This window comes from Eublepharis macularius, chromosome 6 (assembly GCF_028583425.1).
Source record: "Eublepharis macularius isolate TG4126 chromosome 6, MPM_Emac_v1.0, whole genome shotgun sequence".
Lineage (NCBI taxonomy): Eukaryota > Metazoa > Chordata > Lepidosauria > Squamata > Eublepharidae > Eublepharis > Eublepharis macularius.
The window spans coordinates 10,990,607-11,015,738 of NC_072795.1; the positions used below are offsets into that span (position 1 = coordinate 10,990,607).

At 43.0% G+C, this 25,132-nt stretch overlaps 1 protein-coding gene across 2 annotated transcripts in view; it reads left to right on the plus strand.

Moving 5' to 3' along the window:
- LOC129332211 (cytochrome P450 2J5-like) overlaps positions 1-19,638 on the plus strand; it is a 57,433-nt gene extending 37,795 nt beyond the window's left edge. The window contains exons 4-9 of one of the 2 annotated variants that reach the window (XM_054983150.1): positions 2,313-2,473; positions 8,506-8,682; positions 11,701-11,842; positions 14,464-14,651; positions 16,774-16,915; positions 17,080-19,638. In XM_054983150.1, coding sequence (XP_054839125.1) covers positions 2,313-2,473; positions 8,506-8,682; positions 11,701-11,842; positions 14,464-14,651; positions 16,774-16,915; positions 17,080-17,270 — 1,001 coding nt within the window. In that variant the 3' untranslated portion in view covers positions 17,271-19,638. The remainder of the gene's footprint in view (positions 1-2,312; positions 2,474-8,505; positions 8,683-11,700; positions 11,843-14,463; positions 14,652-16,773; positions 16,916-17,079) is intronic. The other variant, XM_054983151.1, reaches the window with a different exon arrangement.
- The last annotated feature ends 5,494 nt before the right edge of the window (positions 19,639-25,132 follow it).

The window sequence follows — 25,132 nt, forward strand, 5'->3', positions numbered from 1 at the left end:
TTGCAATCTGGTGCAGAAACTGGCAAAAAAAAATTCCCAGATTTATGCTGATCTGGATCTGATCCAGGCAGCCAGACTCTGCTGGGCCAAATTATCTGGCTGTAGGCAGCTGCCAAAGAGCTGAGTATGCCCACCTTTATCTCCTGGTGGAGTCGGTGATCATCAACCAGCATCACTAGACCTGTCTCAGTGCCAGATCCAGGCATAAAGCCCGGCTGGAATGCGTCCAACACAGATGTTTCCATACAAGAAACCCTGGAGCTGCTCTGCCACTGTCCACTCAATTACCGTGCCCAGAAATGATATATTTGAAACCCGAGATGTTCAGCTGTAATCCTGCTTTGGCACTTTCTCCTTTAACCTTCATCAGTAGTTGTTTCAAGTCTTCACTATTTTCTGCCAGTAACGTGGTGTCATCTGCATGTCTGAAATTGTTCATGTTCCTTCCACCAATTTTCACTCCACCTTCTTCTAGATCTAAACCAGCTTTCCTTATGACATGCTCTGCATAGAGGTTGAACAGATGAAGATAACATACATTCTTGTCTGATGCCTTTGCCAACCAAGAAAACCTTCTGTTTCTGTATAGTCTGTCCTAACAGTAGCCTCTTGTCCAGCTTGTTAAAGGAAATGGACTGGCAGGAAGACACTGAAAACAATGAGGCCTGCACTGAATTACACAGAGGATGAAATGAGGGAATTTCAGGTTATCAGTGAACTGTTACAAAGAAATGGCCATAGAAAAAAATAGTATTCTGAAAAACACCCGCATCTGTGACTTCAAATTCGGTTCTTGAAAAAAACAGCACTTTCAAACCGATGACTGATAATGAAGACATGGAAATGAGCAGCTGCAACACATCAAATAATAATATGTGAAGATTCCTGGAGAGCTGGAGGATTTTTTTTCTTGCCTCTGGTGGTTACATTGATAGGCTTGATGGGCTTTACATAGTCTGACTGATATTATATTATTATAGGAACCTTCAGAAGGTTTTATTCAGATAACCATAGCTGCTGTGCCAGAGTGTAAAGGAGAGGCACTCCTGCAGGTATGTGTGTCCTAGGCAACGAAGGGCCTTGTAGGTGATAATCAGTACCCTAAATTGAGTTCAGTAGCTGATTAGTAGGTAATGGAGCTGGGGCTGAGAGGAGTAGCTCATCCAAGGCCACCTACCAAGCTAATGGCAGTCGAACTAGCAGAGTACTACTGATTCACATCCCATGCTACAGCAGCTCTCAGTCTAGAATCTGCCATAACATTTAATCTACATCAGTACTGAATCGTCCTTTTATTGACTCTAGATTCAGTAGAGGAGAGTCCTGTCTTTTCTCCCAAAATTGCTGCTCGCTTCCAGGAGATACTGATAAAATCTTATTAAGAAATTATGTTGCAGAGACGCTCATAGGGCAGTATTACCAACTGGTGGCCTGCCGTGACTTGCTCCATCTGTGCATGCATTCCTGCATGCTGGCCGCTTTGTTTTGTAAAGGGGATATTATCCCCCCTTCATTTTTGGCACGGCAACTCCCACAATCATCCTGAAGCCCATGGCCTATTTTGAGACTCCTAACTTTATTTTCTGATGAGTTATGTCTTCCCCAGTTGGATCAATGGACAGACATATACATCCGTTTATTATTACAGTTTCCTCAGATCTCAGTTTCATAACATGTTTGTGAAGCATAACAAAGCTGAGCAAGTACTTTCCCCATACAAATGTTAAGGGCGGTAACCTGGCAAGCCTACTTATAATCCATTAATCTTTTTTAGATCTCTTTCTTAAAACAACTGCCTTTTTTGAATAATTAATACTAAACTGCTCCCTCTTACCAAAAAAACGCATTCTATTTAGCTAGAATCACTCTCAGATCAGTTTTGTTTATTGATAACAGAACCACGTTATTAATATGCAACTGGACTGAAATTTCATCTGATGCCAGTTTGGTGTAGTGATTAAGAGCAGCAGGACTCTAATCTGGAGAACTGGGTTTGATTCCCCACTCCTCCGCTTGAAGCCATCTGGGTGACCTTGAGTCAGTCATAGTTTCTAGGAGCTGTCTCAGCCCCACCCACCTCACAGGCTGATTGTCATGAGGATAATAATAACACACTTTGTCAACCACTCTGAGTGGGTGTTAAATTGTCCTGAAGGATGGTATATAAATCAAATGTTGTTGTTATAGTAGGAGGGGGAAATCAAGAGAGGCCATCTCATGTTCAACTTTTCCCCATCTAGGAAATCTGACTCTCAGTATTAACAGCAGTGGTAAAACAATTGCTAACATTTTGCATATACCTTTGTTTGCAGGGCAGCCAATTGACCCTTCAATACCCATCATTAATTCAGTCAGCAATGTGATATGTGCTCTGGTTTTTGGACACCGGTATTCTGTTGATGATGAAGAATTCCTCAAACTGATTAAAGCCATTGAAAATGGTGTAAAATTTGGAGGTACCTTCTTTCATCTTGTGAGTAGTTTTTTTGCTTTCCTGTTGTCTTGGGCAGGGATCACGTGGTGGAGACCATGGTGAATTGACGTTTCTGTGAGAAGTGGATACCCATGGTAGACCTAATTTACAGCCAAAGCAAATTTACTGGCTATACACCTCCTTGGAACTAAAGGGAGATCATAAAAGATTGCCCATTTCTCCATTAGGGCTGCTTTCCTGCTGGATTTAGAGCAGAGGTGAAAGTCTAGGCTATAAATCAGGGAAGGCTGCCAGGACACCTAGAAGACAGCTTGCTCTACACTATGATGGAATCCTGAATGGAATTCAAATCCAGCCCCTTCACCTCTTAACTCTTTTAGGATTCATCTGTCAACAACTATCAACAGTAATTTTCTATCTGAAAATGATTTCTGCATTATACTAATGATGAGGTCAAAGATTAATTTTCCCTAAGGGATTTACAAGGGGAGAACTTCATAAGACTTTAAGGAAACCAAGGCATTTGTTTTTAAAAGCGAAAAGCATACTAACAACTATTTAAACAAGAATGTTGTTTTAAATTAAACTCGAAAACGCCTGCTTGAAAAGCAGATACTTTACCACTGAGTCACAGCACCTTTCGTATGGCTTAGATTTGTTAGGTACAAGGCTCACCTAGACAAAAGAGAAAGAGTCCCACTTGAATGCAAGCAAACCAGGTTCCTAGCACTTCATTACAAAAAGAGTGGTCTCGGGGTGAAATGTAATTAAGCAAAATTCAAATCAACCAGCAGCTCCCAGCTCAAGCCAGTCCACTGCATCATCATTTATTTATAGCCCACCCTGGATGTTGATAATTCTCTCACACAGGACATCCAAGTATCCACAAAAGCTTGTTTCTGAGAAAATGGATATGGTGAGGCTGGTTATGGAAGCACTATCTACTGGTAAGAATTTTTGCCACAAATTTTGACCACAGAAGCCATAACACTAGTAGTAAAGTTCATCAAGTCCAGGCTGGTGTCTGCCATAAAGGTGGCTTCTGTCTCTCGCCTGCAAATGTATTCCCCTTGTTTTTTACTCATGGTTGGAATCTCACTGAGCAGTTCACTTGCCCACCTCATGGAGGCTTGGGCAACATGGGAAGTGGCCATCAAACGCTCACGTGCTGCACACTGATGCCCCGTGAGTCCTGCACAGGGTGACCTCACTTTTGCAATCTGCAGCAGCTCTGAAGTAACTCTGCCAATCTTTTGGGTCTTCAGTACCAGCTGCTAACCTGAACCAAACTCTAATGCTCTGCTAGGAAAAGAATGCAACCCTCTGACTGAGCAGGGAGACCAATTCCTCCTTGATCTCCTCCTTTTAAAAAATCTGGAAAAGAAAATGTTAATTTGATTCTTTATCTTCAGAGAGGCATTTTTTAGCCCTTTTGGGGGGGCTTCTCATCCACTGGGAGACCCAAATGCTATTCTCATTCATTTCATAGTCAAGCAAGGAAACAGAGAAGATCTTTCTGAGGAAATCATAATACAGGCTGAGCATGTGCTGGCTCTTCTCTCTCATCAGACAGTTCCTACTACTCTCTGTGTGATAATTCTGTTTCAAGTTGCAAATTCCTGCTATCTGAAATACATACTAAGCAAAGTTTTACGTGGAGAAGAACTTCTATTTGGCACGGTCAAGACAGGTGCTTTGCTGCCCCCTGCTGGCCATTCAAGGATTGTGCAGCCTTTGCTATGTGTAACTTAAATTGAGCATGGTTTTTGAGGCCCTGGCCTGGTCAGGCAGAAAGTCTATCTCAAGGTGTTTTCCCCCTCTATATGGCTGCTATGACTCCAGAGGCCAGATCTTTGGTCTCCTTTTTCATCCTCCCTAGGGAGACTGCTAAGAAAATTCCCCTGCCCTAGTGGGGTTAGGGGGAACACAGTTGAGAGTGACTAACTCTACTGTTCTGTAACAATGACAATTGTCCTGCACTGAATTAAGCTGTGGCTGTGGCATGGATTTGTTGACAAAATTATATATTGGCAGGCACACCTGAGAAATGGAGGCAGATACTGTGCAGTTTAGCATACTGGTGTGGCCAATCATTTCCCATTTGTGGCCCGTTACTTTGTTTCACAGCCAGACACACCTGCCTCTGGGCCTCGGCCAGCAAAGATCCTTAACACTCTTATGTTGAGCCAAGGTCTTCAATAGATGTGCTTTTCTCAGCCATTGGCTCAGTTGAAACATAAACAGCGCAGCTTGAGAGAGAATGGAAGATTTATATTCACTTATCGTGAAGCTTCCTTTCTTGGTGGTCCAGGAGTGGGGCAATCCTTACTTTTGGGATATAGCTCCTCCTCTCCGAAAGCAGAATCAATCAGCTGATTTTGATCCCGGAGGGGAGGGACTTGTCCCTGGAATCACCAGTCTGTTCCCAAGCCCTGACTCCCCATCACGATACCAAGAGGGGAAAAAATAACTCCCCTCAATTTTTTTTAAAATAAGTAGAAAGGTCCCTCCTTTGAATCCACTGGGAGGAAGACTATCATCCTAACTCTTCATCCAATCCTAGAAGCCACCCGGCAAGAAACTTGGGTGGGCAGGACTGCCCCACTCCTAGACCACCAAGAAATGAAGCTTCATGGCAAGTGAATACAAATCTTTCATTCTCCAGTGGTCCTAGGAATGGGGCAGTCCTTACTTTGGGGACATACAAGAGCAGTGTGCCCCAGGGTGGGTAGTCTGGCTTTCAGGCCTAGTGTGTTGTAGTACCCTCCTGCTGAAGGTTGTCTCTGGGGAGGACAAATTATCTTTCCTATATTTCTTGATGAGAGAATATATTGATTTCCATGTGACCACCTTATCGATCATTTCTAACAACTAAAGGATTTATAGGCTGCCTGTGTCGCTGTTTCGCTTAATGAGTGTGCCCTGATGTCTATGGGCATCCCCAGACCTCTGGCTTGACATGCCAGAATTATGTACCCTCTGCTTTACCTACTTAGCCAAGAAAAGGACACTCTGTGTCCCAAGGAGGACTTCCTGCAAACACACAACTAGCGTCCCAGACTTGTGAAAAAACTGTTTCATCCTGCCCAAGTGGAATCTCACATCTCTACATATATCAAGATAGTGAGGTTTTTTTTCTTCCCATGCTTTGGATTAGGTTAGAATGAGGGAAGTGCTCCTGTCCTATGAAAACAGGGAATTCACCTTTGGAAGAAAGTTGTTTTTGTTCATAACTTGCCCTACCATCTTGGAAGAAAGGGCATGAATCTTTATCTACTGCTAGTGCCTGCCATTCTGACACTTGTCTAGCTGATTTTATTCGCATCTGAAAGATGGCTTTAAAGGTCAGTTCCTTTAGGGGACATGAGGTCATAGGCTCAAGGCATCTTTTGTATTATGCTCTCAATACCAAATTAAGATTTCACGTGGGAAAAAAACCAGCGAATCCTTTCAAAATTCGACAATGAGATCCCTTTTTAGAATCCATTGCCATGAAGGTTTTTGTGGATTTTCTGGGCTGTATAGCCGTGATCTTGGCATTGTAGTTCCTGACGTTTCGCCAGCAGCTGTGACTGGCATCTTCATAGATGTAGCACCAAAAGACAGAGATCTCTCAGTGACTGTGATTTCCACAACTGTGATTTCCACGGCTATACAGCCCGGAAAATCCACAACAACCATCGTTCTCCGGCCATGAAAGCCTTCAACAATACATTGCCATGAAGGTGATACATAAGGGAACACCCCTTCCTAGAACCTCTAATTGTTGGGATGGTCACTACCTGTTGCCTAAGGGTGCTGGTATTAAGACTTTTCTTTAAACCCTCTTGAAAGAAAGATAGTAACTCCCTAATTAGCCCCAAAAGGTTACATGACTCTACCCACGCACTCTTCTGGGAACTTGGCAGGAATTTTTTATATACTCTGTGGAAATCTTCCTGGAGATTAGCATAGTACCAATCGTGCCTTCTGCTTAGTCCGACCCTATTAGTTGTTTGTGTTCGACCTCCACACTGTGAGGCTTGTCAGAGCTGGTCAGGGGTGTCGTATTGATCTTTGCATCAATGGGCCCTCCTGCAGTGGAGGTGCCACTCTCCTTACTTGAAAGATTCTTCAGGTTTTGAGACCATGTTTTTCTGGACCTGAAGGTTGCTATTAGCATCACTTCGGCACTTTACTGTGTGATCTTCTGAACAGCTCTGTGAAATAGCTGTACTGTGGAAGACATACAGGACATGTGAAGGCAGCTTGCTGCTCATATCATCTATCCCTATGGTTTGAGGGTTTCTTCTTCTTGCGCCTTGTCAAAAACTGTGGTAGACCAGTTGGGGAATCTCTCTGGATAGCATCCATTCTGCTTGGTTCATCATTCTCTGGCTTAGCCAATCCGCCTCTGAGTTGTCCTCTGTATAAACAGTGGGAAGATTCTGAGATTCCACCATACCGTGTCTGATGGTTCTAAGTTCCAAAAGGTTTACCCTGTTGATCATTTGTCCTTCAGCCAAATGCTCTATGCCATTCTTCCTTAGGTGTGGGATCCCCATCCCAAAGACGTGTCCATGGTTATCACTGTTCTCTCTGGTTCCCTGAGTGGGATATCCTCTCCCACTCAGACTGAATGAGGTACAGTGACTGGTTGTTTTCTTGTTTGAGGATCTCTGGCAATTCAACTATCTTGGACCTCTTGTGATCTAATGCCCCATGGTATGGCAAAAGGCATCTCTGAAGTGCACAGGTCAAGATGTCGTTTGGATATGGGAAAGGAGCCACTCTCCGTGGCCTAGCCATGCTATCAGTGCTACTAGGATTCTGATGAACACCATAGGTGGTGTTTTCAGCTCAAAGGAAAGGGCCCAATGTTGGAAGTGCCTCTGAGAGATCGGTGAAAGCCAGACAATCTCCCTTCTGAATGGCAGTCATGACAAATTTTAGCCTTTCCTATCCAACCTTCTTGTTCCTAGGCTTCTATTTTATTTGACCAAATTCCTTTGGATCTAGAGGAAAAGGGACCAGGTGGCGAGAATTTAATTCCACTGACCACAGTAACTAACACCCGCCTGTTTCTTATTATCAGCTGCCAAGGGTTTGCCAAACATTGTAAGCATCCCCCAAACACCATCACACCTGCTGCCTTGGTGTAGACACATTGAGTTCCCTGCTTTGGCCCTTTAGTATTCTGACTGGATTTGTTGAGGGAGAAGATACTACCCTCCTCTCGATGTCCGGTCTGCTTTCCTTTATTCAGAGTTTTTCCAGACAGGTTGATATCTTTGAAAGGAACCGCGGTTACTTTGGCTTTGGGGCAAATGGTCCACGTTCCAATTTCTAAGCTAAGTGTTATGCCTGGTTGCCTGTAAACCATGGTTCTTGTTGACCACAGCATAGCATTTTGCTGGGGCTATTTTCTTAGTTTTGCTGTTTGGCTCTTTAAAGGAATTTACTGCTCACTGCAGCCAGGCCTGAGACCTGAGAGAATGTGACTCTAGGAAGGAGTAGAGCTGTCACCAATGCTCTGAAGGGTGTAGTGGAAACTTCCAATTTTCTGCACAAAGCCAGTTCCAACCACTTGATCCTGGAATCCTAGGTAGTCCATCCTTGTCAATGGGCAGCACAGGATTAGATGGCAGGCTGGTTACCAGATCATCCACCAATGGCAGCTTGATCCTCTCAATAACCCCTAATGTATATGGACTTGGGTGAAAAAAAGAAATAAGAGTAGTTAGTTTTGCCAGAGTTTCCCTCATAGACCTCTACAAGTGTGAGAGACTACTGGAAGGGAATCCCTGATGGGGTTATTCCTGATTCTAGGGAGGATTAATCTGGGGGGTGGCACCCCTTTACCTATCTGGAATCAGACCCCCCATACTGGAATGCCTCTCTTGCCCATCTGAGAGTCTAGCTGCTAGACTATTTATTGGTGTATTTGGTCTAACCAAAAATTAGGACACCCTCCACAGATCTAGGTTTGGCCCCCTGAACTGAGAGTTAATGTGCTTGCCCTTAAGTTAGTTCAGACCATGATGCTCAGCCGGTGTATTGAAGTGCAGGTTTTGCATTTGTTTTTCGTGTAGCTGTATGAAGTGATCCCAGGAATCATGAAATATATCTCATGGCCATACAAGACGGTATTTGGTGCTGCAGATGTTGTGCTTTCACATGCAAGGAAAGAGACGGAAAACCATAGGAAGCAACCGGCACAACATGATCCACGAGATTTCATCGATTACTATCTGCTTCAGATGGAGAAAGTAAGTATCCACTTTGTGAATGCAGCTCATCCAAGCCATTATAACATTCCGTCTCAAGATGGAAGTTCAGCATCTCCAGAACCACCTCCAGCATTTTCAGGCCTTTGCATAGTATTTGCATACAGTTCTTGAAACCCAGCATTTTTTCTGTATTAAACTCTATCTCTAAATAATCTATAATCTGACAGAAAAAATGAATTGAAATGAGTAAGAGTGTAATGCTTCCAAGTAAATGTGTGCATGTGTCTTTAAATGTTTGATGAGATAGGTGAAGAGTGGGGTGAAAGAGAGGGATGAGTGAGTGATATGATTGGTTGATGACTGAGAGTGGGGGCGGAGTGAATGCAGTTTGAGACTGACAGGCAAGGAGAGAAAAGTTGCAGCCAGAAGAAAGCAGGCTAGCTGTGTGCTGCCTGAGTATGTTGAAGTATTTATGAGAGAAATATAACTTGTGTGGAACCTGAACTGAGCATGTTTGTGAAAGGACACTCAGTCAGGGAAAGGGAGGCCAGCTGTGTGCTGCCTGAGCAGGTTTAATATTTCTGTGAATGAGAGTCAGAGAAAGAGAGGCTAGCTGTGTGCTGCCTGAGTATATTGAAGTATTTGTGAAAGAACTATTGAGTCAGAGAAAGAGGCAAACTGTGTGTGAAGCCTTAGAAGAGATCTGTGTGAATGAGAGTAAATGAAGTAACTTTAAGAACCGAGAACTACGTTTATGAAACATACGCTTCTTGACTGAATAAAAGTTTATTTTGTTTTGTTATATCCCAGAGTAGCTGTCATTGCTTTATCCCATTCCTATCCTCAGGGCCACATAGAACCACGAAGGAGCCTAACGCTTAGGAACGTTACCAAAGGGAAAACCTAAATAAAAAATATTGGAATATAATATTCCTGGTGGCAGCAAACTACCCAGAGGGTGTCAAGGGAAAGATTAAAGGCAAAATCTACCCTAGTGAAAGTAAAGGTCATAACAGAGAGGGTAGATTTTTTTTCACACTCCTGACTGACTACAATAGGGTGGTGGGTAAATAGGGTAGCAGCACTTCCCTCTGGTAGGAGCCTCGTGGCACAGAGTGGTAAGCTGCAGTACTGCAGCCCAAACTCTGCTCAGCGGCACGGAGGGCAATCTAAACTCCCCTCTGTCTGGAGATCAGGGGGCGGGGCCACCAGCCATGTGACCATTTTCAAGAGGTTCCGGAACTCAGTTCCACCGCGTTCCAGCTGAAAAAAAGCCCTGCTTAAGCTTATTGTGAAGTCCCAATTTAAGGACAAATCACTTGCTGATTATCCTCAGTATGTGGATAACATGTGTGAGAGGATAGCAAGAGCTTTTCACCAGTTTCTTCTTGTAAAACAAAGCACATCAAAATAAAAATAAAATCTATTTTAGGAACATAAAAAGTGAATTGATTATGCAAACTTAAAATACAAACTTCTGCTTAAGTTGTTCTTAGCCATAAATATTAACTATATCATATTATGACACTCTTAACATAGACTAAATTGTTAACTAACAGTTTATGTCTACAAGTACCTTTTAACAGTAAAAAATCTTTGGTCTCTGTAGATTTCAGAATTCTATATTTTTCAGCCTTATCCTTTACTCTCTTTACTCAAACTGATATCTATTAACTACTATTCTTTAACTGTCATATCACAACTGTTAATTTCTTAACTATGTCTCCTCCTTCTCCTTTTGCAAGACTCCCAAAAGTATTTCCCTGGTTTCAGTTAACCAATTTAAACAAAATCACATTATCAGTTCTTTTAAGATGAACAGACATCTGTATTACAATTTCATGCAACAGAACTTAGAATTAATAAACACACATATTTAAAAACTTAAAAATATATAACACGCCCCTAAAAGGGTGACTTCATTTCTTGCCTAAGGGTATTAGTTACAATTAATGTGTGATAATGATCTTGCATGCAGAGTTCTGCACCTCTAATTACTAAGGAATAGTTTCCTCCCACACACAATCATGTGCAGAGGTAAAGAAGCTGGCTAGCGTATGTGAATACACATATGAAGCTTGATGCATAAGGGAGGAAATTATCCAAGTGAGATGATTTTTAGGAAATATTAGGAAATATTTCCTAATTCACTGTGTCCTAGGTACATCATCACCCATTTACACAGCGTGTTAATTACTATGCATTCTGTGGTTCTAAACCTACAATGAAGAATGCAGATGGAAAAACGACGCTTCCCATGCAGGAAGCGCACTCAGCTCCCCTAAAGACAGGTTAGTTTTCCCTGGTCCCCTTGAACCACTCCCCCTTGAATCACAGCTATTAATGAAAGGCACATTGAACATCAGGAAATGGAAAATGGGCCATTAAGCTAGACTAAATCACAGGGTGGGGAGGATAATGTAATTTGTAGTTCATACTCTTTTCATACTGTATAACATGTAACGCTGCAAACACAACCTCCCTTTTCACTCCATAGTGAAATATTTCGAATTATTGTTACCCTCTGATTCCATGCTTTCAACCAAAATGTGAATTCAAAGCTCCATCCCACTAATACACAAGGTTCCAAAAGCTAGAAACAAACATCCCCTTTCCCATCCTTATTCAATTTGGACTATGGCCAGTACCACAGAGAAATCATAGCTAAGAGGAATTCTCAATATTCTAAAAGCATACATGATATTTATAGTCACACAATCCAATTCTGTTTTCAAAAGGAAACACAAAAAAATTTGGTTGTTGTGTGTTTTCCGGGCTGTATTGCCGTGGTCTTCGACAATACAATACAAAGGCTTCGACAATACAATAAAATTTCTCTGCCATTTTTCCTCACGGATCTTTTAACTTCCCCATTAGCCTGTACTGCTCTGATGCTTCGCCCGTACCTTTTATATAGCCTTACAGCTATTTCATTGTTCAGATTATCAAGACCATTCCATTATTTCTTTCTCCTTAAGTCTTTGGATAGTTTATTGAGAATAAAAGCAAAAAAATCATTGTAGAAAACGTTTCATTTTTTCCTGTCACACATAACAGAGCAAGAACGACCCCACTTCGACATATGATGATGAAAACCTGGCTCAGTGTATTTCTGACCTTTTTGTGGCTGGGACAGATACAACCAGTGCCACTCTGCAATGGGGACTGCTTCTCATGATGACTCATCCAGATATCCAAGGTGAGCCAGAATTGTGCAGTGTGAATGACAGTCACTCTATTCTTAGCAATTATTTTAAAAGTCCCTAACAAGGGGATGATTAATATATCGGCACAAGCTTGGGGATTGTGAAGAATCAGTGAGATGATAAACTATTTGAACATTTCCCCGTACAGACCTAGATCTCCCCCTACAGGTTTCGATTAGCTCTTAGAGGTTGGATGTATTTGTTTAGAATACTTACATGCAGCCTCTTACAAGGAAAATAATGCAAGCGTATAAAACAACAAACCATGGAAACCAAGCTACTGGACATAAACAGCTTAAAAAATATCCATAACACAGACCTCATATCAGAAGGAGACCTATTCTCCATTGAACAGACTGCCACTCCATTCCCTCATTTTTGCTGGCTCTTTTAGGGAAGAGGGTCTTTTCATATTGGTTAATTTACAGAAGCATTTTGGGGGGTCTCCTCAGTATGTAGAAACCTAAATCTTGCATGCTGGTAGCCTGCTTTTCTTCTTTCATGATTGGCAACTAGAATCATGCTGGATGGCAGAGTATGGCACCCTCAGCCAAGTGTCAGGCATCCCAACTGATGCCCAGTCCTTGATTGAGCGCACTGTCTCTGAACATAACATAGGTAGAGCCTGTTGGATCTGACCAGTGGTCCCTCTAGTTTCACAAAACAGCCGACCAATTTGTACTGGAAGGCAAAGAAATGAGGCACAGAGGATGAAGCTCTCCTCTGTTGCTGCCTCCCAGCCCTGGGAATCAGAGGTTTGCTGCCTCTGTAAGATAGAAGGTCCCTTCAACCGCCATGGCTAGTAGCCGCTGATGGACCTCTCCTCCATGAAACTGTCTGATCAGTCACTTTTTAAAGCAATCTATATTTGTGGCCATCACTGTCTGCACTACCAGTGAATTCCACAGTTTAGTTACTCTGAGTAAAGAAATATTTCCTTTTGTCTGTCCTGATCCTATTTCTCAACAATTCCATTGGGTGCCTGACTCTAGCATTATGGGAGAGGGAGCAAAAGCTCTCTCTATCCACTTTTCCCACTCTGTGCATAATTTTACAAACCTTTATCATGTCTCCTTAGTTGTTTTTTTCCAGACTCTCCAACCTTTCCTTATAGGAAAGGTGTTTCAGTCCCTAATAATCTTTGAATGTTTTCCAGCTCTGCAGTATCCTTTTTGAGATACACTGAACAGAAGTGTACACAGTATTCCAAATGAGGCCGCAGCATACCTTTTTACAAGGGCATAACATTATTGGCTATTTTATTTTCAGTCCCTTTCCTAATAATTCCTAACATAGAGTTTGCCTTTTTCACTGCTGCTGTACACTGGCTAGACATTTTCATCAAGTTTTCCACTACAACCCCAAGGTCTCTTTCAACTCAATTTCAATTTTTTTTTGTCCAGTATGCATCACTTTATACTTTTGCCATGTTGTTGCCCACTTACTCATTTTAGGGAGATCCTCAGGCAGGCTCTTCACAATCTGAATAATTTGGTGTTGTGTGCAAATTTAGCTACTACACTGCTCACCCCCAGTTCCAAATTCCAGGTCCGGCAAACAGGGCTGGATTGAGGGGTGGCAGGGGGTAGCTTGCCCCCAGCACCACCAAAGAGGGGGCGCCGGGCATGGCTGCCAGCCGCCGGGAGTGCGCCAGAGCTGGCGGCTTGCTGTGTGGGAGGCTGAGCGCAGGGTTGGGAGGCCCTTGCCTGCCCCATTGATGGGGCAGCTGGCTTGCCATGCGCACAGGACCTCCCAAGCCCTGCACTCAGCCACCTGCATGGCAAGCCAGCCACCCCAGCGCATGTCCGTGCTGCCGCTGCCGCCAGCTCCATGGCACTCCGTGTGCTGGGGCAGTGGGCTTGCCACATGGGCGGCATGGGGCAGTGGGGCAGGCAAACCATGCGGACGGCACCGGCAACCCTAGATACGGCCCTGCCTGCAGAACAACGGGAGCCAGAGGCATCAATATCCAGCCAGGTTGCCAAAGCAACCCAAAGTAATGCCCAGTCTAAGGAGAGTTCAGATGCCATTTCTGTTGCCTTTGAATACTTATCAGTCTGCAGGACATCCCAGTCGCATGCACAGACTGCAGGAATAACCTTTGGGGATTCGTTTTGGGGAGTTGAGGGGGAAATACCGAGATTTACTTGAAAGTCCAGTCATTATTCACATATGATCTGCAGAGGCTCAGACTAAAAAATTTGATACAGTGCCTAATACATATCTCCTTGCAAAATATATAACAAGAGGACAGTAATGGAAGAAGCTATTACCAGGTTTTTGTCCAAGAAGTAACAAAATGCTGCATGTAATTGAATAAGTTAGAGATGATATCAGAAATAGAGGGTTGAAATTGCTGCCCTATAGCAAATCTGTCCAGCAGTTCATTTATTTCTAGATTGTTTTCTTACTTCAGGAATACTACTAGCACAGAGCCAATATGTCTCTCTTAAGAGGTCAGGATTCTCTAACCACTGCTACAGTTCAGTGTATATTGAGTTTTTTATATGTAACCATGTGAAATAATTTCACATGGAATAAATATCTCCTAATAATTTCCACAGATAAATGAACTGTGCAAAATAAAGCTTACATTTTCCAACATTGTCCCTAGAGAAAATCCAGAAGGAGATAGAAGATGCTTTTGGTTCCTCACAATTAATCAGCTATCAAGATCGGAAGAAAGCACCCTACACATTTGCTACAATTCATGAGATCCAGCGTTTCAAATGTATATTATTAGCTGGAAACCCTAGAGAAACTGTGCAGGATGTGAACATTCTTGGTTCTTTCATTCCTAAGGTACAAACTATTGTTATATTTGCAATTATGTGTTCCAAGAACAAATACAATCCAATGGAGGATGGTTGTTGTGGGTTTTCCGGGCTGTATTGCCGTGGTCTTGGCATTGTAGTTCCTGACGTTTCGCCAGCAGCTGTGGCTGGCATCTTCAGAGGTGTAGCACTCAGTGTCACTGAGAGATCTCTGTCTTTTGGTGCTACACCTCTGAAGATGCCAGCCACAGCTGCTGGCGAAACATCAGGAACTACAATGCCAAGACCACGGCAATACAGCCCGGAAAACCCACAACAACCATCGTTCTCCGGCCGTGAAAGCCTTCGACAATAAATCCAATGGAGCATTTTAAGAAATGGAGACCACCCTGAATACAAAAGAAAACAATAAAATACAGTATTCCTGTTGTGCCTCTTCCCCTGCCAGCCCATTTCTTCTTCATACATCTTAAAAATTCTGCCAGAAAAGGCAGCAGTCCCATCTGGATGGCCTTTAGAGAAGCAGCCTTTCTGAACTCCTGCACAAGGGTGGAACTCCCTTGTGCAAGTAAGGGGGCAACAGCCTAAAAGCTTCCTTATGAGTTCCCACCAGCTGAACCTCTGCCAAGGTTTGTTCCCAGAGGAAGGTTCCCTGGATCAACATAGGATTGCAAACTTCCAGGTGGAGAATGGAGATTTCCTGGAAATACAAGCAATCTCCAGGCTTCAGAAATCAGTTCTCTTGGGGAAAAAATGGCTGTTTTGGAGGGTGGGTGCTTTGGCTAAGGTCCCTCCCTCCCTCAAACCCTGCCCTCCCTAGTCTCCACTCCCAAATCTTCAGGAATTTCCCAATCACTACCCCTAGCCCAATGTCAAGGCTTAGGTTGGCTTATACAGGTTGGGGCAGTCCTTCAGGCACTCAGGGCCTAAGTGGCACAAGCCTTCTGTGTTCAAAACCAACACCTCACATTGAGCCTGGACATGGGTTGGAAGGGTATCCAGCACTGGCTTAATTAGTACTCTGAAGCACTCCCTGAATAGCAAGTCTGCTCCCCCTACTCTTCCCCCCAAAGTCAGTGCACTGTAGCGGATTATTTCCTCATCCACCAAAGTAGTTTGCCTCCTCTGTGCTGACCTGTTTGTGTTATATGGCTTCCAGTAAATGGATGAGCAGCAACACTCAGAAGTGCCATGTGCATTCATTTTTTCTGAAGCATTCTTTCCTTCAACAATGCTTCAACGACAAAGCAGAAGCAACACTCACAAGCAACACCTTTCATTGAGATGTTCTTGTTTCACAAATGGGTTTAGGTCAATTTCACCATCATCCTGAAGAACAAGCACACACAAACCAGGGTTTTTTTTTTCCATTTTTCAGACGTGGTGCGCTCCTGCATTCTGCAGTGGGCCAATTTGGGCCCAAAACAGGCTGAATTGGGGCCAAAATCAGCCCGCTGCAAAATGCAGGAGCACTCCAGGGCCTGTTGCACCACCCTGCAGCATTCCCACCTTCTTCAGCAGGCCAATTTCAGCCCTAGGAGCACGGGAGTGCTCCTGGGGTGGCATGAGGACTGTGTGATGACATCACTTCCTGGAAATGACATCATCGTGCAGCCTGAAAGTGCACACAAAACATTTGAAAAAGTGAGTACCGTGTCTCTTGCCTCCTACCCGGAGGGTAAAGAAACCTGGCAACCTTAGTTCATAGGTAAAACTTTAGATGATATTAAGTAAATACAACATAATTAAATTGTGGAGTTCATTGCCAGTGGATGTAGTGATAGCCAAAAGCACAGACTACTTTAAAAGGAGGTCCACGGAGGAAAGGTCTGTCAGTAGCTATTAGCCATAGTAAGTAAAGGACAGCAAACATCTGGATGTCAGTGCCTAGGAGGCAACAGTAAGGGAAGCCCATGGCATCTATGTCCTGTTTGCCCTCCAGGGCTGCTGTTTGGCTGCTGTGTGAAACAGGACTACGTGGACTACGGGTCTGATCTAGCAGGGCTCTTCTTATGTTCTTATGGTATGTTTTTATTATTAAAGAAGTGAGTTCCAAGAGAATCCTGGGAACTTCAAGAGCATAAGTACGGAGACAAGGAGGGACAGAAGCAAAATTTACTGACATAGATGGTACTGGTTCTTCCTTGCAGGGCACCACTATTGTTCCAGATGTACACTCGGTTTGTTATGATCCCAAGCTATGGGAGACCCCTCAAAAGTTCAACCCAAATCATTTTTTGGACAAGGATGGTCAGTTTGTGGATAGAGAAGAACTTTTGCTCTTTGGTGCAGGTAAATGCAAAACTCCAACCTTATCATTCATAGCTATGAATATTGGGTACTTTCAGAAAGATTGAGCATTTCTGTCTCACATGAGCTGCTAAGGGGATAAATACTAGAGAAAATGTAGAATAAATATTACTCACTTGCTGGCTTTGCTTTAACTTCTTTTGCAGGAGCCCGTGTGTGTGTGGGGAAAGAGATGGCAAAGATCGAACTCTTTATATTCTTCACCAACCTGTTGAGAGCATTCACCTTCAAGCTGCCAGAAGGAGTGAAAGAAGTCAACACAGAACCTGTGCTTGGGTTGACAATGCCTCCCCACCATTATAAACTCTGTGCTATTGCCCGTCCCAGCAATTCATGACCCATAACAATAATTAGAGCAGCTTATTTCTTTTTAAAAATTCCATCCAATATTCAGCTAAAATTTGCTCAATTTGCTGTCCCAGAGTTTCCCTGTTTCCCATTACTGTTTATCTGCGATCATGTCCAGAAAAAGAATTCAGGCAGATCTAAATCAGCAACTAGCCACTAAGAAATACCATTTTTCCTAATCAGTTTTGTAGGCACAAGAGCTCTGTAAAGAGTTCTGGCAATGTATCAAAGTAGAAGTCTGCAGGCAAAGACAAAGGGGAGCCTGCTTGTTAAATAAATTTTTGGGTAATATTTACCTTCTCATCTCGTGGTGCGTTGTTAAAAGTAGTGAAGTGGATGGCAAAAAGAAAGACATCAGGATCGAGCTGAAAAGGAAATTTACCTGCTGAGAAGATCAGCTGCGGAGTTTCTTGGGAAACAGTTTGTCAGTAACTATGACATGTCAAACCCGGGGAAGGAAACAGTAGCATGGTTGATAAAACTTTCAAATGATGCCAGTTTTTAGGAGACTTATAAATGAGGACTGAAGGCGTTTTACACATAAGTTTTATGTTCCACTTTTCTTTCAAAAGTGGAAATGGAGGGTGGGCATCCTGATTGAATCAAAATTTCCTTTAAACTTCACACATGAAAAAACTCAACCCTGTGGCTGACGCTGTTAAAATGTGGAGCTGGTTCAGAAGAACCTCGCACATGAAAACTGTTAGCTACATTGGTTTTTGCACAGAGAAAGAGGGAGGCTGGTCTTCCACTTACCCCTGAGAATTATTGCAGAGATGCTTCAAAGAGAACACTAACTCTCCTGACTGACTGGAAACCCTTTCTACTGACTCCTGACAGGCAAAGTCTCTTCAGAGAAACTCCAGTAAAACTCCCTCAGACATTCTGTGGATGGGATGGATGTGAGGAGAACCACCAACGGACACTTCAACTCTCGCCCAGTTTGAAAATTCCTACCCCTTCACCCTCCCCACGTGCAAATTAGACTGTTGGCTTCTTAAACACAGCTGGACAAGCGTAAGGGCCACAAGAGTCAAAACCAAACATAACCTTTCCCCCCTCTTCAGCTAGGGTTGCCAACATGGTGGTAGCTAGAACTACCATGGTGGTAGCTAGAGATCTCCAGGAATTACAACTGATCTCCAGACAACAGAGATCGGTTCCCCTGGAGAAAATGGCTGCTTTGGAGGGTGGACTCTATGGCAATATATCCTGCTAAGGTCCATCTCCCCTCCAAACCCACCCTCTCCAAGCGCCACCCCCCAAATCTCCAGGAATTTCCCAACTTGGATCTGGCAACCTTATCTTCAGCCCAAACAGAATCCGAACTATTAATTGGCAGTCTCTGTTGAATCCAAAAGGAACAAAACCATGAAGTAAACAGCCAGGCTATCAAATCAAAACCAGGACATTGAGGCACATCCTGAACAGAAAGACCATCCTAGGATTTAGGCCAGTTGGGGCATTGGCGAAGCCATCTAGCCTGTAAGGGGCTAAAAAGCAGCAAGGTGAAGAAGTCAGCCCATAGCAACAGACTTGGAGGCCAATTGGTCTGAGGCTTGACTCTGCCTGGCTCCTTCTAAGTTCTGAAGTAAAACAGAAGGTATCCCTTCCATTTCAATGTGGATGATTGTTAGGAAAGCTCGTGTTATTGTATTTAAAATTTAAACTTCAAGAAACTGCCATTCGATTGAAAGGATTGTTGCCAATGATCTTAATTGGCTTTGGTTACAAACAGATTACAATGCACTTGTAAAATATCTTGTGAAATTTAGCAAAATAATCAACATAAGGCTTGTTTTGATATACACAAGTATGTATTATGCTTGTGCATAAGGCTAAGATTTGCATTACTGTTTGATTGTTTAATTCCATTCTACATTATAGTTCCTTTTGTGGCTCATCATGAGAACTCTTATCCAATGAAGACATACAAAACGAGGGGGGGAAATCCAGAAAACTTACGTTTATGCTTTAGGACTTAGTGCATTACTCTTGGAAAACTGTAGTTTATTTCAATGAAACGCATTAATTAAATGTACTGTTGTTTGCTGTTTTTATTTACTATTGCTGTAAATAGATGACAACGTTGTTGTTCTAACATAATTACTGCAGTGACTGTTGGGTAAAAAAGTAGTCCTAACATTTCTCACCTTGTGCAAATGATACTTGTGGACAAATGATACACGTAGAACGGCTGCCTAGGGATGTGGTGGGCTCCCCATCATTGGCAGTCTTCAAGGAGCGGCTGATGAATACTTGTCAGGAATGCTTTAGGCTGTTCCTGTATTGGGCAGGGGGTTGGACTAGATGGTCTGTAAGGCCCCTTCCAACTGTATGATTCTATGAAATCAACACATTTTTAAAATAAAAGATACAATATCGATTGTGAAGATCTCCTTACTGACAAGATTGGACAGAGGACCGCTCTTTCAGTTTTTCCAAGTGAAACACTTATGCTACAAAAATGCCAATAGAATCAAACAATCACTGGCCATTGTGAAATGGATTGAATGTACATTTGACCAGAAAGGGAAAATCTCAGCAGTCTACAAAAATCTTTTTGAAACTGAATCAAAGAATATTGTATACATCACGTGGAAAAAAAGCAATGGAGACTCCATTGAAGAAAGTTCTCTAGCAATATAGGTGGAAATTCATTCCTGGCTATTATGGGCAGGGATATTGTTGAGCTGGCTCCTTCTGAGACTCAAATGAAGATGGGACAGGGATTATTTGAAGAGATAATTTCCAGGATAATTCCTTCCTTACTTTTGCAGGCATTTTCTGTGTGCTCTCGTCCACTTACTCTCCCTAAAGGCTCTATGAGATTAGCTGGTCATTTGGGGGGAAAGCTGGAATTTGTGGTGTTCTCAATAGTTGGCCATTTAGGGTTTTTCTTCTCCATACTCCATGCTGCCTCATGGGGTAATGGGATGATTATAGGGTTGATTTTGGGACAGACTCATACATAACTAGTTGGGCAGGTATTGGGCGGATTACTCATGTTAGGTAGGGAGAATTGCCAGGCACCCTGAGGCATAATGCTATGATGAAAGGGAGGAGTTGTGATTCAGTAGCAGAGTAATTGCTTCAATCTATTCAGTTCCTAGCATCTCCAATTAAAAGAACCAGGTGGTTTGGTGTAGTAGTTAAGAGCGCGGTACTCTAATCTGGAGAGCAGGTTTGATTCCTCATTCCTCCCCTTTAAGCAAGCTGGGTGACCTTGGGTTAATCACAGCTCTCCCAGAGCTCTCTCAGCCCCACCTACCTGACAGAATGATTGTTGTGAGAATAACAACACCACACTTTGTAAACCGCTCAGAATGGGTGTTAAGTTGTCCTGAAGGGTTGTACATAAATTGAATGCTGCTGTTGCTGTAGTTGTTGTTTTGTTGTTGTTGGTAATGAGAGACCTTCATGGACCAATGGTCTGATTCAGGAGGAGGCAGCTTTGTGTGTTTACATGAATCAAGATCCTTTGCCCATGAGTTTTGAGCATGGAAATTGAAAGTCCTCATAACAGACTTGAGGAGGATGGAAATAATGTAAGGATATTCAAAAGAATAGTAGAATGGGAGAACTAATTACAAATTTCAATTAATTAGCAAGGGATCCCCATTGGAAGCAGGCAAATGGCAACTCTAGCTGGATCTAGGAACACATATATGTAGCCTATTCTAGGCCACTGAACTAATCTGGTTTACTCATTTTTGTCTATTTTTATGGGATTTCACCACAATCATGAAGAACAGGCATGTGAACATCTATGAAACAGGACTGCTAGAAATTCTCTCCAGTGCCTCTGAGTATTAGGAAGAAGGTAAGAGATAACAAAAAGCCACCCAATGAACCAAGGCAGTTGCATCAGAAATAATTTGTCTGCATTCAGCACAACTAGAGACCACCTGGCAGACTGGTTTATAACTGGTGCCAGCCAAGAAAGGGGAAGAGGCAACAATGTAAGGTCTGGGAAGAGGAAAAGAAGCAAGGAGCAATGGGAGAATTGTTTTATTAATAATTATAGATCCCAATGTGTTTTGCTTGTAGCTTTGTCAAGGGATCTAACTGGTACAAAATAATATCGACCAAATATTACGTTTTAACCCTTTCTTCCAAGGAGCTCAGGAACCTTACATGGTTCACTTCCCCTCCCTCTTCTTCCAGATTCACCATGCAATCAGACTCAGCACCAAACTTTGAACCTTTGCTATCCACAATTAATGTGACTAGAACAGGGTCAGGTAAGGATTCCGGGTCTCCTGTGTGGGCAGGGGATCCCCCGCTCCCACCCTCCGCCCCTGCCTCCATTCACCTGGCCAGAAGGGGAGAAGGCATGGGAACAGGCCTCCCAGGCACACTCCTGAGGTGGTGCGACGTTACTCCCAGGAGTGACATCATCACGTCACCCCGAGAGCTTTCCCAAACTTTGCAGTGGGATGATCCCAAAATTGGCCCACTGCGAAGCACATGCATGGTCCCACACCTGCGAGATGACATCGCCCGGAAGAGACGTGATTGCGCAGGCAAGGGAGTGCACGCACAAAGCACAAGAATGAGGAACAGAGAGAAGGTGAGTGCCAGGTCCCCACCTCCCACTGGGTAAGGGGACCTGGCAACCGTAAGGTCAGGGCATATAAAAGGTAAAGCCAAATGTAATATAAACAAGCAGAAGACATACTTGAATTTGTAAAAATCATTTTTTTAATTTAGTGTATTTATACAATACTGACATTAATACATTGTATTAGGTATTAAATTTTCAGGGCCAGGTTTGTACAAAGATTCTGAGCCAGAGAAAATCAACTTAATCTCATTACAACCAATTTGTTCTTGAGATTGTGTATTGTTTCCCACGAAGAATAGTAAATAAAAAAGCAAAAAAGTAACCCTACTACCCATCCTCCCCTTCCCTCCTTTATAACATAAGCTATCAACAAAAGAACAAGGTAAAAGAAAAAGAAAAAGAGAAAGGGCTGCACACAAAAGCAGCTGAGAGCAGAGATTAAAAGGAGGTAGCAGTATTGATCCAACTAAACAAAGAATGGAAATGTGAGACATTACTGGTTAAAAAGATACATGAAATGATGGAGGTGAAGGTCTCAGGAGCATCTCATTTGTAACATACATTCTCTCTCTTACAAGCGTCTAACATATTACTGTTCCAATCACTACAGAGAAGGGAATACAGGATCACCTGTGCAGTATGGTGATTTTACCTGACAATCAAGGCTGCCTTTCAATCTGTAACATGTGCTACCTAGGATGTGCTGGGATTAGGCTATTAGCTGTGAGGTGCAATTCAGTAAATTAATCCTAGATCACCCACACTAGCCTGATCTCATCAGCTTTCAGAAGCTAAGCAGGGTCACCCCTGGTTAGTACTTGAATGGAAGACAACCATGGAAGTCTAGGATTGCTACACAGGAGCAGGCAATGGCAAACTACCTCTGTTCAGCTCTTGCTTTGAAAACCCTATGGGGTCATCATAAGTCAGTTGTTACTTGACTTCCGGTTTGGGATTCATGGAGGTCTGAAGCAGCTCCATTTGCGGAGCTGACCGGACTGCCGTTTTAAGCGGCCGGCGGGGTGAAAATAGCCCGCGGCCGACTGCTCTCAGGCGGAGAGCAGGCAAAGAACGCTCAAGACCCTAGGGTGAGTTAGATCTCGGACGAGGGGGGGCTCTGCGCAACGGGTCCCCTCCCGATCCTTGAGGTCCCACCCCGCGACGGGTCGGCTACAACCTCTGCGGCAGTTTTGGGGCCAATTCGGCTGGCATAAGACCTACATACCCAAGCTTCGATTGGGGGAAGAAGTGGAGAGGAGAAGTTAAAATCGAAACAGTGATTACAACCCGAGAAAAGTGAATGAGAAGGTAAAGATCACTATCTTCCGATACGGGACAGATTGATAAAAACAGAGAGGAAAAAAAGTAGATTTTTAAACTGCAACAGATTAATGAAAAGGAGGGGAAGACTCGGCAAGAGTTGCATTTGAAAAGAGGCTAAGTTTAAAGAAGTTATTAAAGAAATTGGACTATTGTTTTGAATACCTGTGGTTATGGAGCTGTGAGAAAAAGACACCATCGCGAGATCTGCTGTGGGAAGACGGGAGACAGGAAGTGCGTAACAACAATAGAGTGGCTGGAGAGAAGCGGCCCTTGCTGGAGGGCAGGAAGAAGGGAATCGCCATTTTTGAAAGGGGAAGGGTCGCGGCTTCAGCGGAAAAGGAAGTAGGCCATCTTGGATTATAAAATCATAGAGAGACCATAGAGAAAAGACGCCCGACATTTTGGACTCTTTAAAAACTAATTTATGCAAGAAGACCGGGACATTTGAAACAAAAAAGGTACTAAATTTAACGCCACGGAGTTAAGGAAGAGAGCGGACTCGTGGGAGCGAGCTAAAGCAAGCCCCACGATGTCGAAAAAAGAGTGGCAATCGGCAATAGAAAACCTGGACAAAAAACTTTTAGAGGTGATTAAAGAATTTAAAGACATGAAATTGGAGCTGATTAAAGAGGTTAAACAGACAGTAAAATCGGAGCTGTCAGAAGTAAAATCGGAGCTGTCAGAAGTGAAGAAAGGTATGGAAACAATACAAAATGAATTACAAGGAACGCAGCAGAGAGTTAAAACAGTAGAAGGAGCGATGGAGAACTTAGCAGACACGCAACAAACAGAGATGAGACTGATGAGGGGAAGGATGGCGGTTGCGGAAAGTAGACACATGGAGAAGCAGCTCAGATTTCGCGGTTTGCCGGAGATAGAAGGAAAGACAGCGCAAGAACAGATGACTGAGGTGTTAGCTGAATACCTGGGGAAGGAGGAGGAGGAAGTTGTGGCTATCCTTGATGTGGCATATCGCGTGAATTCGAGAATTGCAACCCAGAGGAAAGTACCAAGAGATGTGATTGTACAATTTACAACACGAAACATGAAAGAGAAGATTGTGACTAAACAGTTTCAAGATCCATTGGAGATCGATGGCAAGACAATTATCATAATGAAGGAATTACCCAGATCAGTGTTACTAGATCGGAAAAAATATAAAGCGCTAATCCAGATGTTGAAGGACATGAAAATCAGGTACAGATGGGAGCTTCCAGAAGGTCTGTCCTTTGAATTTGGAGGTGCCAAAAAGCGCATTAGATCTGAGCGGGAAATGGAGCGATTTATAAGGGACAATGAAAAAGACTTACCAACAAGATTATGAGTATGGAGTGTAAAGTATTATCTTGGAATGTAAATGGACTAAGCTCACCGAATAAGAGGAAAAATATTTTCCACTGGCTATTAAAACAAAAATGTGACATTGTTTGTTTGCAAGAGACTCATATTCGAAAGCAGGATGTAAAATATTTAAAATTGGGAAAATTGGGCAAGGATTTTGTAGCAGCCTCAACCAAGAAAAAAAGAGGAGTGGTGTTGTATGTAAAAGAGGAGCTACAGCCAAAATTTGTAATGAAAGATGTGGAAGCCAGATTTGTAGCAGTGGAATGTACTTGGAATTTAAAGAGAGTGTTGGTAGTCGGAGTTTATGCACCTAACGGTGCAAAAGAAAGCTTCTTTGAGGATTTGAGGAAGCATTTAGATGATCTTTCATATGACCAGATAATTCTTGCTGGAGACTTCAATGGAGTGACAGACTTGGAATTAGACAAAAAGACAACAACGGCACAAAAGAAAAGAGGATTATTACCAAAGCTATTTTTTGAGTTGATTCAACAAGAGACTCTCGAAGATGTATGGAGGAGAGAATATCCCAAAAGCAGACAGTTTACTTTTTATTCTGCAAGGCACTCTACATTATCAAGAATTGACATGATCTGGGCCTCAAAAGACTTAGCGTT